We start from the raw sequence: 16,331 nt of genomic DNA, 5'->3' as shown, positions 1-16,331 counted from the left end.
TTCTCACGTTTGCTTCCTGGCCGTCATGAGGTAAGTGTCTACCTGTACTGCATGTGCTGGCCACAATGTCCTGCCTCGTCATGAACCCAGAAGCAATGGACACAACCAACCATAAACTAAAACCTCCAAACACTGTGAGCTAAAATAAACCTTCCCTCTTCACATGTTGACCACCTCAGGCATTTTACCACAGTGATGGAAAGTTGACTGGTGCACTCCTGTACCATCTCTTGAGGTAAGCATTTCCACAGAAGCTAATGTGTCACCATCTTTCACATTGTCACCCAGGCACTCCCTCAATGTGTTTTTATCCAGGATGAACAAAATAAACTTTTAATGTCGTTTTCTTAATGCCCATTTCCTGGTAGCCCATTCCTGGGTACATTTTTCAGGGCCTGGCTTTTTCTTACCTGGACCCCAGGCTGAGCAATGAAATGCTGGTCCGTAGCCTCCACCGCCAGCTCCAGACAGTTGCTCCCACCCCAGGCTTCACAAGAGTAGACCAGGAGCTGTTCTGCCAAGTCCTCATCACTGCTGTAACACTCAGTGAACAACTCTGTGTCACCAGGGAGGAGAGAGCTGGGCTCAGCGGGCAGATAGAGATGTGACCTGCCTATCCCCAGTCAAACCTGATCAGATCGGGCATGAGGATTCAGGCACACAGAGGCACCAGAAAGCCGTCCAAATGGGAGCCTTACTACATGGCTTGCTCTTTAGACACACATAGTCGGTGGGGCCCGTTAATGCAGAGGGTGTTGTTAAATGCTTATGGAACCCACCTGCCTTTAACATCTGGCAAGCCCCCTCCCCTCTCAGATCCTCTACCTCTCCTTACCTAAAACAGCCCCTCCCACTCCCCACCTCCTACCCCCCAAGCCTTCTAGGCTCGATATCTTCTTGGCATACACTGCAGTGCACTCACCCACTGCTCGGGTCTCGTACTCATTAGCCAGTTCCTCGGATTCCCCAGCCGCGTTGATATCATTCTTAACTTTGGCCAGGGTCTTCAGAAGTTTGCTGGCCCCCAAGGCGGCCAGAGTACAGCCTTTGGTCTTTTGGGGGGCAGGGCGGGAAGATGTTGGTTAATTCGCAATCCCTTGAGGTGCTAACATCAACGTTAACTTTTGAAAAGTATAGACAAGCAAGAAATGGCAAAGTCTAACTATTCACAGTTGAGTCTGTAATGAGCTGGGAGCAGACTCGGACCTCAACAAGCTAACTCTTCATGGTCTCGTACGTGGAGTCAGCATATAAAAAGAAAATACTGGAGAAATATCGCAAGGTATTAAGCCTCTGACAGAAGGAAGCCTGGCTGACCCACTATCTTAACAGTGTCATCCTGTAACAACCAGGACACGGGGAGAAAGAGAACAGGAACACCGGAAGGCCTGAGCCATCTCACTAAGGCTGTGTGAGTCCATCAGCCAAGGGCAGAAGTGGAGACAGAAGCAGAGGTGCCCACAGAATCACTTAAAGAAACAGTGGGGTAGCAAACTGCCTAGAAAATTCTCAATAAATATTTCAAAACATAATTCTTACAGGTCCTCCCACCTCCTGATCCCTAATGGAATAAAGCTAGAAATTATTATTTTTATTTTGATCTTCTTATTATTCAGCGCTGAGGGTCAAACCTAAGGCCTTGTGCAAGTGAAGTAAGGACTTAGAAACTAATTTCTTAAGTAAAGCTTCAATACACTTCTTATACTTGGGGGAAAAATTGTGCACAGACACCTGGGGGGCAGGAGTGTGCTAGAGGACCCTTACACGAATCCTTTCTGGGGATCGCCCATCCTAGGGCACCCCCAAGGACATGCAAACGGGGGGCACGGCCATGGTCCTGGGCATCAGATGCCCCAAATTCTAACTTAGGCATATGAGTATAGGTTAGACCAGACTCGTATAACATAGCATGTATTTGGCCCCAATTCAGTGTGGACGTTTACCTGCTCCCAGATGACCTTGGAGAGCTCCTTCTTGTTCTGAAGAATGGCCCAGATGAAAAGAGCCTGCAGGGGGTGGCGGGTGGTGAGAGATGCATCCTGCCAGGGGTCAGAACATCGGGTCACCACATGCAAATGTAACCTAGTTTAGGTACAGCATTCTAACAGCGAAATGGGGTGGTCAGGAAGCCTGAGAAACTGTCTTTGGAGACCTCTGTGGTCTGATTCCCATGGCTCTGGGCAGCTCTCAGCAGGTGGCGTGATTTGACGGAAAATCTTTCATCTATCATAAAAGACAAAGTACAGCTGTGCGGGAAGCGGTGACGGGGGAGATTGCTGTGAGCATTTTAAAGACTGAATGACCGGCCGCGCCATGGAGAACGCCGTTCCTCTCCATCTTGTGGATCAGTTTCTCAGCTAGGGGATAAAAGCGTTCAGATTAAATCTAGCCTTCCTGTGGCTTCTGTCCAATGGTCGCCATGTTAAAATGTGCTGACTTCTTAGGGCTGCTATTCAAAGGCTGCAGTCGTAGTTCATATTTAAGATTCCCTATCTCCCAAGGAACATTTTCAGACCGGAAGTGGCTGGGTGTGTCCTTCAGCTCCCGTGTTGACTTCACCAAACTCAAAACTGCACATATGAGACCCAGGTGTGTGCTGTGCTTCAAAAATTTAACATAAATGAACGGCAAATAGAAGAGCTACACTTTCAATTCAGCCACACACTGAGATTTTTTTCATTTGCACAATACACACACACACACACGCACACACACTTAAAAATCTCAGAGTTACACATCATAACAATCAGTTTGAGTTCCCCCAGGAGAACTCTTGAGATAAGAATTTGAGAAAGTGTTTTATTTAAGGGGGTGACGAAACGAAGTCAAAAAAGAAAGAGGCCACTAGGAGGCACACCACCAAGCAGGTGGCCATGGTGTATGAGCAGAGACTCACTTCACTATGCCTCTGAGCCGTCTCCTCTAAGTGAGGAGAAACTGGGGCACTCACACAGCGCTGGACTCCAACCAGAGCTAATGTTGATAATAATTGCTGTTGGTGGAACCAGACCCACCTGGGCTAAAAAAGGAATCTCGGGGGGATTCACATCTCTAACGGAAATGTCTACTACTCCATTTCTTCACAGAAGAATTACTGGCAGTCCTTCTCTCTCTCACCTGCGCATCAGGGAGCTATTTTTGTAAACAGGCTGACATATGAGCAGGACGCCATCTGCTAGTCCCTGTCCCCATCAAACAGCCTTAGAAAGTGTGTCACATAAGCCTTGCGATCTGGAAATGATGTAGCTAAACCACAGTCAGGGACTAGAGCAAGACATCAGGAAACTTTCCTGGTGCCTCTAATTTTTTAGGAAAGACAGTAAAGAAAAATGCATAACACCCTTCTAGCTGCTTTATGGCCATGGGGAAGCGAACAGGAAAGATGGAAGCAGAGAACTGAATTCTGGGTATAGGAAAGATGGAGGCAGAGAACTGAATTCTGGGAATAGGAAAGATGGAGGCAGAGAACTGAATTCTGGGAACAGGAAAGATGGAGGCAGAGAACTGAATTCTGGGTATAGGAAAGATGGAGGCAGAGAACTGAATTCTGGGAATAGGAAAGATGGAGGCAGAGAACTGAATTCTGGGAACAGAAAAGATGGAGGCAGAGAACTGAATTCAAATAGATAACCTCATTGTTACTTACATGGAGTTCCACATCCAAGTCCTCCCTGCTGCTTCTGTCCTCTTTCCAGAAGCTTCTACGGAAGTTTGCCACCAACTTCCAGACAAAGGTGAGGAGTGCATCGTTGTAGGAGTTCTTGGCGATCTGCAGGTTCCGGTACACTAGGGTGCTGAAGTGGGTGGAGAAGAGCTCCGTGAGGACTTCATTGGTGAGGAACTTCTGCAGGTTCAGGCCATTCTCCAGGAAGAGGCGGACAAACTTGGGCCTGTCCTTTATGAGGGCCGTGAACATGACTTCCTGAAGGTCGGCAGACTAGAGAGAAAAAGCAGGAGAGAGCTCATACCACAAGGCCAGTAAAGAAAACACAAAGTGTGTCTGCATCCCCGCCACAAAGTCCTAGCATCTTCAGCGTCTCTCTCTACCCTGCTCTGACAATAGAACTCATCTTTTCAGACTCCGGGTGGGAAAGCAGCCGAGTGGAGCCTTCGAATGTGGGGATGTACTTTGAGTGTGAATGTACATGCGAGGAGATAGCGTGTCCACTTAAGCATGACATGGGGCAGGAACCGACTCTGGCAGAAAGAGCATCAGGGAGGAGAAGCCACCAATGGAAGTCTACACACTGTGAACCAGCTGTCACTGCTGGCTGGCTGTTCCATGGACTCTGCCGCCCTTCCTAGGGAAACTCTAGCCTTCCCTGCAGTGACAGAGTTCTCAGACAATGGCCAAAATGGAACCCAAGCTGCATATTGTCTAGCGGAGATCTGGGGTGACACAAGAACAAGTCACTGGGACAGTAGATGTTGGCTACCTGTGTCAATGTATCCTGAGTGTCTGGTAAAATGGTCCCACTGAGCTTCCCAAGAATACTTTTTATTTTTATTTATTTTTAGACAGGGTCTTAGCTTGGTAGCCCAGTCTGGCCTGAAACTCACCACATAATCCATGCTGGCTTTGGACTCATGGCAATCCTCCTGCATCAGCCTCCCGAAGGCTGAGGTTACAGGCAGAAGCCATGATGTCTAGTTTTCCTTAAGAGCAATGCTCGCTTTTAGCCTCAACCCAGTAGGTTTGCTCTGTGTCACCTCTTAGGTGTATTATACGGCTGCCATGATATTTATTACAGGTTGGTTTCATTGTCAACACTCACAGATCCAAAGGATCATCAAGATTTTATTTTAAGCATTAAACATGGATGGTACGAGGTCTGACAACAGAGACACCTCCAGAAGAAGCCCAGGGCATCTATTCCCAGGAACCCAGGCCCTCTGGCACCCATTGAACCCATGAGTTCTCACCAACAGCAGCCTCCTTCACTCCCTCGGTCCCCGTCTGACCTCCCACTGTAAAGGAAGTATTGCTGCTTCCATATCTGCCTAATTCTGCTTACTGAAATTCACATATTGCCTAGGGGAAATTGTTAAGGGACTCATCATCATCATCATCATCATCATCATCGTCATTTATTATTATATTTTTACTTCACTTTGCACCCTGCTCACTGGCCCCTTCCCAGTCATCCCCTCCCACGATCCTTCCCCCATCTCCCTCCTCTTCTCCTTTGAGTGGTGGAGTCCCCCTGGGTATTCCTCTTCCCCCAGGCTCCCTCCCCCTGGCACTTCAAGTCCCTGTGAGACTGGGTGCTTCCTCTCCCACTGAGGCCAGACAAGGCAGCCCAGCTAGTAGAACGTATCCCAAGTACAGGCAACAGCTTTGGGGATAGCCCCCATTCCAGTTACTCAGGGTCCACATGCAGGTCAAGCTGCACCTCTACCTATGAGCGGGGAGGCTGAGGTCCAGCCTATGTGTGTTCTTTGGTTGGTGGTTCAGACTCTGAGAGCCCCAAGGGCCCAGGTTAGCTGGCTCTGTTGCATTTCTGTGCAGTTCCTGTCCCCTTCTGGGATCCCCATCTTTAGATTTCTCTGGGATCAGCAGGCTAAGAGGTTCATCTGGGGAGAGTGGTATCTACATTTTCATCACTGTCCTCAAAGCACACGTCCGTTACACCTACTGTCTTGCATTGGGTTCTAGAGTGTGTGCACCTTCCCATTGGCCCCACACTAGACAGCACGGGGCAGTGGTTCTCAAACACGGGGACTTGCTACAGCACACTGCTGGCAATCAACCTTGCTTCTAACTCAGCAAGCTTGAGATGGAACATAGTGGTTTACACCACTAACGAGTTTCTGGGTTATACTGTCACTGGTCCTGGGACCACCCTGAGAATCACTTGTGTACAGGAAAGGAAAGGCCTCGCACACATTCGCGCGCGCGCACACACACACACACACACACACACACACACACACACACAAGATTTTTGTCCCAGAGCCTCAGTTTGTTTTGTTCTGCTCAGCAAACACAAGTGAGATAACCCAGGTCATGCTCTTTCAGAGATTCAAGCTCAGAGCGGCACCCCCAGACACCACCAGGAGCCCCCATCCCATAACATCTATGGTGCTCTGACTCACTTGTCAACAAAACGAGATCATCTCTGCTGTAGGTTGCTGTGAGTGGCTTGGAAACTGCTACGTGTGTTTTAAAGCACTGAATGATGTCATTTTTAAATTTCCTTTTAAGAGGGTAACAGTATAGATCTTAGTAAGCCAGTGTTCTAAGTCCTTTAGAACCTTCTCATTTAATCAGTATAATATCACAAGGTGAAAGGTGTTACAGCTAGTCTGCATTTTCAGGCAAGCCTGACAAATCTTTAGCAATAGCTCTGAGAGAAACACACACCCTCATGCTGTGTCTGCTGAGTCCTGTGATGCACACATTCCTGCCGTGGTGAGTTTTAGCTGCTACTGTGACACCTCTGAACGCAGAACCAGAAACAGATCTGGAAGGTCCTACTATAGACAGGGTCCTACACTGGTGAGCCCACACTAGACAGCGGGTTCTACATTAGTGAGGGTCCTAGACAGTAGCAGCAGAAGTACCCCCCCAACATAATTTCTAAAATACACAGAAAGTCATGAGTGGTAGGGAGGCATTGTATGTGTGTGGTATAGATGTGTGTGTGTGTGTGTGTGTGTGTGTGCAGGTGTGTGTGCATACATATATGCAGGTGTGTGTGCAGGTATGTATGTATGTGTGTGCATGTAAGTATATGCAGGTGTGTGTGTGTGCGGGAATGTGTACAGGTGTGTGTGCAAGTATGTGTGTTCAGGTGTGTGTGTGTCTGTGTGTGTGTGCAAGTATGTGTGCACAGGTATGTATGTGTGCAGATGTGTACCCCTGGGTGTGTTTGTGAAAAGGCCAGAACAAGACATCACATCTCTTCCTCTCTCACTTGCCTCCTTATTGCCCAGAGGCTGGACCTCTAACTAAACATGAAGTTGGCCTCTTAGACTAGCTTCTGTAGCCAGTGAGCTCTTAGGAGCCATCAATCTCCATCCCTCGATGCTGACATTTTACACACACACACACACACACACACACACACACACACACACACACACACACACATTCGCAGATCTTGATGTGACTGCCAGTGATTCAAACTCAGGGCTTCATGCTTGCAGAATAAATGTCCTAGCCCAATGAGCTATCCTACCGTCCTTGAAGTTAGTAGCCTTGATTACGCCTTATTTTTGATTCTCACAGGATTTCTTCAAATTATAAAGTTGTATGATTCAATCTTGAAAAATGACTATATTCAATGACCAACCCCATAAGTTTCTGAAAATTTAGCAGCTAGCTTTTGCAAGCCAGTAAGAGTTGGCTCCAGCATGGTACTATGCTGGAGAACTGACCAAGCATAGTTGAGGACCTTGTCCAAGGACACACAGATGGCTACTCCAGCACTCAAATGCTTAACCTCCATGTCTTTCCCCTAACCACCTTCATCTGAGTTAATAAAATTAAATGTTTAATGTTCACAAATATCTGTTTGTTTATTTACCACCTGACCTTATTTCAACAGTCCTCACAGAGGGATTCATTTGTGAATCAATTAATTCATGCAGTTATACTTCTCCTTTCCCTCCATTAACCAAAGCCTTGTGAGGTGTAATAGGGTTCATTACAGTGCAAAGACCAAACACCACGCAATGTTTGCGGAAGGGATGAATAACTCAAAAATTCATGAGCCATTACTATTTCTACTACCATCATTAAAATTGATCATATGTTAATGTAAGTCAAGTCCTGATGATACAGCGATGTGTCTGAAAGTGTTTTCTTAACCTGGCCACTGAAGATGAAAATTGAGTTATGTAAGTCTTATACACACACACACACACACACACACGTGTAAAATCAAATCTATCCTCGCTGCCCTTAATAACGTCAACCAATTCAGACAAGCCAAACACAAAGATGTACCCTTGTAAATCTCTGTTTGATGGCTCAATTGTTCCTCCTGAACAGAGTTTCCAAGGCTGATTGAACTTTAGAAGCATGTAAGCCCATAAATGGGTTCCTAAAATGTTTATCAAATGGAAAAAAAGATAGAAATGTGGTCTTCTGAGAATCTACAGTTTTTAAGTACACACAGAGCAACTTCCATATTGGATGTGCTCATTTGACCCCAATGGGAATTTGACCCAGGGAATCCCAAGAACCTCACTCTAAGACACTGGTGAGTGTCTTCAGCAAAGTTGTTCCACTCACCCCTCATCTATCTCATCCCTGACACATCTATTACCAGAATTTGGCTGGGTGAGGAGGTGGCAAAAGAATGTGGATGTCTTGATCTTTTTAGTCAAAGCAAGACTGATAATCCCACAAGAGTCCCCATCCCTTCACACCTCCCCTCCTGAGAGCAGACAGCTCCACATCAGACAGGGCCATACATTAAGAATAGCCTACATTAGAGCCATTGGCTATTTATCTGTTTGCAAGAAACCTAAGTCAGCATCGTTATCCCATCCTACAATCAAGTGAGGCTGGACAACACTGATAGACCAGGGCAGTCACTAACAAGAGTCCAGATTGATGACCTCATTGGGCACAGAGCATGTCCTCTTGAGACCATTGTCCATCCAACCCAGGAATAACCCCCAAGGCTTCTGCTACCTCCCAGCGGCGGTCATTGGTGAAGATCTCATCACTGGCAAGGTCCAGTTGGTTCCACTCCAGCAGAAGCTTCAGCTGTCCGTTCCAGTTGTCCTTGTCTTGTTCATTAGTGCTGAAGGCTGAAAGTGGGGAGGAAGAAAAGGGACAACCAATGGGCCACATGTAAGGAAGCCGGGCTATTATATCCAGCTGTCAGAGCCACTTGTCAAAGTTCTGGAATCAAACAAAACTGTCATGTCTCTGCTGTCACCATTCTAATCCTCATTGTGTATGCCCTGGAGTGTATACTGATCAACTTAGATCATGATACTTTTCCGTTATGTATGAATACAGGGTAACTAGGATATATTGGCATGTCTCTATAGATTGAGGCTCCATAAGTGTTCCAAAAGTTAGATTTGACTTATCCTCTACCTAAATCTACAAAATAATTAGCCGTATCACAACAATGTATTTGTCACAATTTGAGTGTGAAATGCTCCTCACATGCTCCTGTGCTTGAATCCTTGGTCTCTAGTTACTGGAACAGTTCTGAGAGGCTGTGGAAAGTCTAGGGGACAGGGCTTAACTAGAGGAAGTGGGTCACAGGAAGTAGGTCTTAGAGGCCAAACTTCTAATCCAATCTCTTCTCTCCTCACTCTCTCTTTCTTCTCATCTATCTATCTATCTATCTATCTATCTATCTATCTATCTATCTCTCTCTCTATCTATCTATCTCTCTATCTATCTATCTCTCTATCTCTCTATCTCTACATCTACTATCTCTAGATCTCCTTCCTAGTCCATCCAGATATGAGGAGGTGAGGAGTCTTAGGTATATGCTCCAACCTCCACAGAGCTGCCTGTCACCTCCATGGTAGATTATATCCCTAGAAACCAAAATTAAAAATGAGTCCTCCTCCCTTGTGTTACTTTTGTCAGATATTTGGCATCAGAAATGAGAGAAGTAGCTAATACAGCACACACGGCTATTTCCAGAGTTGATAATTTTGAGATCGATGTATCCAGATAGACCTAATTCTATTGGAATAAATATCAATATTGATAAGCTTCTATCCAGCACAATAATATTCTTATAAATTCCTAATGATTAAATTACACCCATGAGGTCCCAGATTTTCATTGTAACTTTACATTTATTGGTAAGGTATTTCTACCTAAAAGGCAAGGTTTTACTAGTATCTATTTGCTACAGGCAATACTATTTTGGCGGAATACCTTTGGCGATAGGGCCTCATTGTGCACCTCTAGCTTTCCTGGAACTCACTGTCAGGCTGGCCTTGAACTCGTGAAGATCTACCCACCTCTGTCTCCTAGGTGCTGAAATTGAAGGTATGTGTCTGGTTCACTTTGATGGAGTTCTAAGACAGCTAAGCTTTGTTCTTCCTAGAGGTCAGTCGTAATCTTGTTATTTGTGTGTGTGTGTGTGTGTGTGTGTGTGTGTGTGTGTGTGTGTGTGTAGCACATAAATATGTGTGCATGTGAAGCATGTGTGCACACACTCTCCTGGAAGTACAAAGTCATTACAACATTTTTAAAGGAGCCTGCAACTCCAAACGTACTTTATACCACAGTTAAAAACAGCTGCTTGTGGAGTACCTTGGTCATGCTCGATCAGCCTTTTGGTGACACAAAACATCTTATTCTTGAAATACATCCATCCGAGGAAGTTAAGCCTTTATAACAATTATTTCCTCTTCCAAAGCTGCACTCTCGGGGAGCTGACCGCACTCACCTTTGTAGAGCGCGTAGGAAATGGCGCTGCTCACAATCTCGTCTCCAGCCTCCTCCATCTTGATGACTGTGAGGAGGTGGGAGCTCTCAAGAATTTCTTTGAGCTGGCAATACATCGTGAAGAGCATTGTCAATCAACTGAGCGTAGGCATGGTGAAGGTAAACTTCTTGATGAATCTATTCTTTCTCATTCTTATACACACACACACACACACACACACACACACACAAAGTATATAATATACTTTGATTCTAACCCCCTATTATCCTCTTACATTCCCTCCTGCTCCCTCTAAAGTCTTTCTTCTTAACAGATCTCCCTTCTGCTACTGTGATCTCTCCCTACTCTGTGTGTGTGTGTGTGTGTACATGTGTATGTATGTGTGCATATGTGTGTACATATGCACATGTGTATGTTTGTATGTTTGTGTGTGTGCATGTGTGTGTGTGTGTGCATGTGTGTGTCCCTGTATAACGAGCACTCTGACCACAGTAGTTGTGGCCAGGGGGTCATTCATACAATTCAGAAGTTAGAGGCTGTGGGTTCAGCTGATGTAGGGAAGGAGAAAGCTCTGTTGTCTTCAATATGTGGTCATTAAGAACAAAGATGAAATAATCATAGGCGAGGACACTCATATAAAAGCTGGCGTCCTCCCTGGGGAGCTATAGGTAGTAAATAGGACGAGTCATATCCTCCATGGCAGAAAGTTGCCTGGGCTCAAGTGGGTAACCCTTCAGTGAAGCTCATACTGGCATCCCTAATTAAATGCGGTGGGACTGGACTCATGGACAGACACACATACACACACACACACACACACACACACACACACACACACAGAGAGAGAGAGAGAGAGAGAGAGAGAGAGAGAGAGAGAGAGAGAGAGAGAGAATCTGACACACTAAAGATACCAATTGTCTGGTAAGTAAAAGAATGAAGAACAGGAAACAGAGGACCGGACCGTGGAAACCTTCTAAGTGAGGTTGATCACAAAGTCTGAGACAAGAGAAAGGGATAATTCAAAGGCAAACAAGAAGACTCGATGCTAGAGAGATCAATAACTTACGTTATTGTTTTTAAGAGACAAATATATTATCCTTCATGATTTTTCTGTAGTGTTTAATTTTGAAACACAGTCTTTGAAAAAGCACCTAAGTTTTTTCTGATTGGTGAATAAAGATGCAGGCAGTCAATATCTGGGCAGAAGAGACACAGGTGGAATTTAAGGTTTTGTGGGCTTCGGGAGAGGAGGAAAAAAGAATGTACAGGAGAGGAGGAAGGAGAAGCCACCATGGGTTAAGGTTCCACTGGGATAAGACATCTTTGATTTTGTAATAAGAAGGGGGAGAAAAGAAAACAAACACAGATACAGAGCACAGTGACAGCCCTAGAGAGGGTCCCGTGGACCTTCTAACTATGTTTGAATAAATGGTATTTAGCGCAGCTAATATTCAGATACTATAGAAACTTGAGATTTTGATGAGCTCACAGTAGTTTTATGGAGCTGTGAGGGAGCGTTGGGGGACAAGGTGAGCTCCCAGGGACAGAAGTATAAGGATTTCTTGGAGAGATGGAGTTCATGAGTTCAGCTTTGGAAGTCAGCCATCCATGTGACCAGCAAGGTCACTCAAGACTACACTGGAAGACTGCATATATATTTCACTAATTTACATATTTACTAGTTAATAATCCCACTCTGAGGTTGGTCTTTTGGGAAATCTGTTCCAATTGCACAACTCCATATGAATGCACAGTTAAAATGCCAGGGTAATTTCCATTTTTATGTATGTCTTCTGGTTGACATGATTAGAAATAAATATATTTAATTAGATGTGAATATAAATTAGATATGAATCACAGGAATGATAATATAATCAAAGGCAGCAAAATTATCCTGACATTTAGCTTAGGGTGAATTTGGCTATAATAGTTTTCTTGAAGTAGAATTCAAAATCCCTCATAAAGAATGGAGCGACCAGTAGGACCTTTTCATTCTTCCGATATGACAGGAACCAGACTCCATGTGTCAACTTAAAATGGAACGCCACTAGCATGGACACACATTAAGGAGGCAAACTGAAGTTCTCTATTCCTTCCTCTCTGGGTATTCTTGCACTGGCCACAGAATTATTTTCACCTATCTCAGGAAATGGAGAGAGGAGGCCAGTATGGCACACCAGTGGTTAATGCTTGTCTGTTTACCTGTTCGAGTTAAGCCATTCAGGTGTGCAATAGGTAAAGATGTACGAGCATTTCAGACAGCAAGCACTCTCTCCTTATCTATCTACTTCCGCATGGATACAATATCAAGGAATGAGCTTCCTGGCCATCCCATTATTATTTCTGGCCACTTCATTATGTCTGGGTAGATGGTGAGTTTGACCTTCCCTAGTATGGTTATCTTCCCTGGTATCTGTTGCTTGCCGAATGTGATGCTGTGATCGGAGGAGGCCAGCATTTGTCACACACTGACTGGGATGTGTGGGCTCAACAGTGCACTCAGGACTCAGCACAAGGAAGGATGCCTCTGGCCGGGTGCCTCTCAGCCTCTTTGTTCAATTTTGCCTTCAGTCTTCCATAAATTTCAATCTTCATCTCCATTGGCCTGATTCTTGTGCTAAACTTGGACAGGACAAAACACAATCCCTGCAAGAACTTTCTTACATACAAAACCACCAGTGCTTCCTTTTGGTGAGAATCTAAAAAACAACAGCCACAGCAACAACAAGGATGACGATGAGGAACAAACAAACAGAAACAAAAAACCCCACAATATCTAAGTAGGGAGATCACACAAGCCATCAATAGGCAAGGCCCAGCCCAGCACAGGTTCTGTCTCTTGGCTGTGGGGATGAAATTCAGCCATATTTCCAGGCTCCAAATTTCTAAATTTTTGACAATGGGCTTAACTAGGAAGGATTCCCTGATCACTTCAGAGCCCACCATTCCCTCAAGCTCATGAGTGAGCCACCTTCTCCTATAAAACTAAAGGAGCTCACTAGGACCCCACTCTGTGGGAATTAGCAAAGAGTGCCTCGCAACACAGAAGGCTGGGTTGACTTAGGCCATCTTTCAGTCAGTATTCAGCCTGCCCAGGCTTACATTAAGTAACACTGTAAGAAAAAAAAACACAAAGAAAAAAATCTTTTATCGTTCAGGACTTCAGTTTGCCATATTTAATGTCTTGAGTACAAATACTAAATATTGCTGGGACTACAATCCAGTTTTAAAATTCGTATTGTTATTATTATCCTTCACGTAACTAAACCCAACCTTCTATGATGAAAATAACCCTTGGGCTGGAAGCCTGGTATTTCCTCACAGGAAAAATTTAAGTGGCAGCATTTGCTTCTAAAAGATATCCAAACACATACAGCCATTTCTGGTGGTCTGAACTGGTACGGGGGAACCTGGCAACATTAAGGGATGCTCTCTCATGTGCTGAGCGGGCAGTCGCTGCACATGAACAGCAGTCACGAAACAAACAGTAAGAATGTACAACATTAATACATCCAAATGTTTTTGTTAAGGCTATCAACAGAAGCCTTCGTGTTCCTGTGTGTCAACGTTCCTCACAAGTCTGCTAAGAAAGATGAGAGGTTCCAAAGCAACCAAAGGCTGTAGGGTCTAGATGGTAATTCTTCCCCAGTGATGACTTCAGTAGATGTCGACTCTGGGTAAAGTCTGAATTTCTAGGGACCCTTTTCCTCCCTATCTGTAATATATACCCAACACAGAGGCATGTGCATTGGTGTTGTGGCACAAAAGAAAGACAAGCTGTGCAAAGAGCTTGAGTTTATCTCTTGAGAACAGTTAATTGGAGAGTACACAACTCATCCAAATTTTAATTTCCAAAGAAGACACCTAGAATAGACCAGAGAACAGCCTCAAAGTCATGAAGAAAACCCAAACACTCACCATTGCTGCTGAGATCAAGTTCATTAAACATCGTTCCACCCCAGGAACCCTGTCTTACCCATACCCAGTCTCCAGAAACTTCTCCCAAACTCACCCATTTGATCCAGCTCTCAATCTCCTCTTCAGGCAGCCGGGACACAGTGCGGGGTAAAAACCGTACCAGCTTCTCTTTGATCATGGAAGAGGTTAAAACATCCTCTACCTCCACGAGGCTGGCAATCACATCGGCAATCTGCCCCGAGCCTTCTACCACCACACAGGGGATCTTACTTTTGACGGAGGTGTTGATGGCCTAGGAGAGGGAGTTGGACAGAGAGATGAGACTGAGGTGATCAACGTCGTCCAGCTCAGGCCCAAGGTTCTCAATCAAGGGGGTGAATTAGATGCTTTGATGCCTCTTACTGCCTTTCCCATCACGGTTTTGATTTCAAATTAAAATCAAACCAACTGCAGTGACTTTATGAATCAGAAAAGCAAGCCAACCATTTGACAACCTGAGAAAATGATGAATTCCATAAAAATGTAATAGTTCTTCTTCCATAGGGAGGTGCTGTGAAAATGCCCTTATTATTGATAACTTATGCAAAAGAAATAATCAATGCCCTGAAAATATTTTAAAAACAGTTAGCCACGTGTTTTATGCATTGACTCCTTCCTTCCCCTCTCCACTTACTGCAAGAAGTTTCTTGAAATATTACTTTCTGGACAAACACCTTTCACACCAATGTTTTCTTTGCAAGAACTTCAGAACTTGAAAGAGGAGACTCAGAATTTTCATCACCTAACTTCAAGATCAAGGGATTAATGTACATACAGGCACAGAAAAACCTGTAAGTCCCTTTCTCTACAGGCTGAATGCTTCCCAAAGAGAAAACACAGCCCGTGAGGCCAATAGCATGGAGCTATGGTGCTTGAGGGGACAGGCTGGAGGTCTGTTCACATGCCTCCGAGTCTATGCTTGAGATGAACATAGGGAAGTGTTGGGTAGGAGCTAAAAGAGGTGGACCGAGGAGCCCAGGAAACATTAGTTCAGTATTAGTTCACTGCCTGCTCTCCTGCTCTGGCTTCTGAGGGATGGGTACAAGCTGGACAGACCTTTGTAGATAATGCGATAGAGACTTCCTCCCTCAACTTCGATCAGATTTCTTACCTTTCCCTCCTCCCTAGGACAAGAAATCTTTTTTTTCTAAGTCTTAAGTTTCAGAGAAAGAGAAGACGTGCAGCCATCTCCAAGTTCACCTCTCTCCTCCTCTCTGATCTCTTTCCAGCTCTACTATCTGACACCACTCTCTTTATTCTTTCTCATTTATTTTAGTTCTTTGAGAATATCTCACAATGCATTTTGATTCTGGCCACGCCTTCCATGAGCTCCTCCCACATCATTCCAACCAATAAATGGGCAGCAAAGGCTCTTGGAGACATCACATCATCATCAATATCACCACCACCACCATCACCACCATCACCATCATCATCACTACCACCCAGGGCCAGGAATGGGTTACCTTTGGGGCGTTGCTGGCCAGTGAGGTTCCAAAGACTCCCCAAACACTACAGGGTATTATCCTTGACAATAAGAGCCTATTGCTCATCCACATGAGTCACATGGTAATGAGACACCAGCGATGTGAGTCATACAACACGGAGAAATCAAGCTAATACTGACCTGGAAACCTCGTCTCAACTGACTGAGGAAAGTCAGGAAAGTCAGTGCAGGAAAGTGCTATGCACTTCCAGAGTAGAAAAGTAATCCTCAGTCTTACCCAGCTGTGAATCCTGTGAGTTACAACAGCCACTGGCCAGGCAAGACATGCCCACTGGTACAATAGAGGCATGAATGTCATAGAAGAAACCAATCTCTTTCTGATTGGATTTAAGGCTCACTCTGCAAGATAAAACCTATGCCCAGATCCTAATGGGATCAGGAACCTGTATCAAGACACTCAGGCCATGCGGGAGAACCTATAACTGCCACTCTGCTAAGTGGGCATAGAACTGAACTGACATTCAGGGACGTATTACCACGCCCACAGA

At 45.0% G+C, this 16,331-nt stretch overlaps 1 protein-coding gene across 1 annotated transcript in view; it reads right to left on the bottom strand.

Annotated features, from left to right (window-relative positions):
* Positions 1-16,331, bottom strand: part of Trpm8 (transient receptor potential cation channel subfamily M member 8) — an 85,873-nt gene that overhangs the window by 38,476 nt on the left and 31,066 nt on the right. Inside the window, exons 9-15 of the mRNA XM_032899610.1 lie at positions 14,392-14,589; positions 10,380-10,482; positions 8,645-8,763; positions 3,647-3,937; positions 1,944-2,039; positions 923-1,052; positions 411-556 (exon numbers count right to left, since the gene is read on the bottom strand). Coding sequence (XP_032755501.1) covers positions 411-556; positions 923-1,052; positions 1,944-2,039; positions 3,647-3,937; positions 8,645-8,763; positions 10,380-10,482; positions 14,392-14,589 — 1,083 coding nt within the window. The remainder of the gene's footprint in view (positions 1-410; positions 557-922; positions 1,053-1,943; positions 2,040-3,646; positions 3,938-8,644; positions 8,764-10,379; positions 10,483-14,391; positions 14,590-16,331) is intronic.

This window comes from Rattus rattus, chromosome 4 (assembly GCF_011064425.1).
Source record: "Rattus rattus isolate New Zealand chromosome 4, Rrattus_CSIRO_v1, whole genome shotgun sequence".
Classification (NCBI taxonomy): domain Eukaryota; kingdom Metazoa; phylum Chordata; class Mammalia; order Rodentia; family Muridae; genus Rattus; species Rattus rattus.
This window is presented reverse-complemented; position numbering and strand designations above follow the sequence as displayed.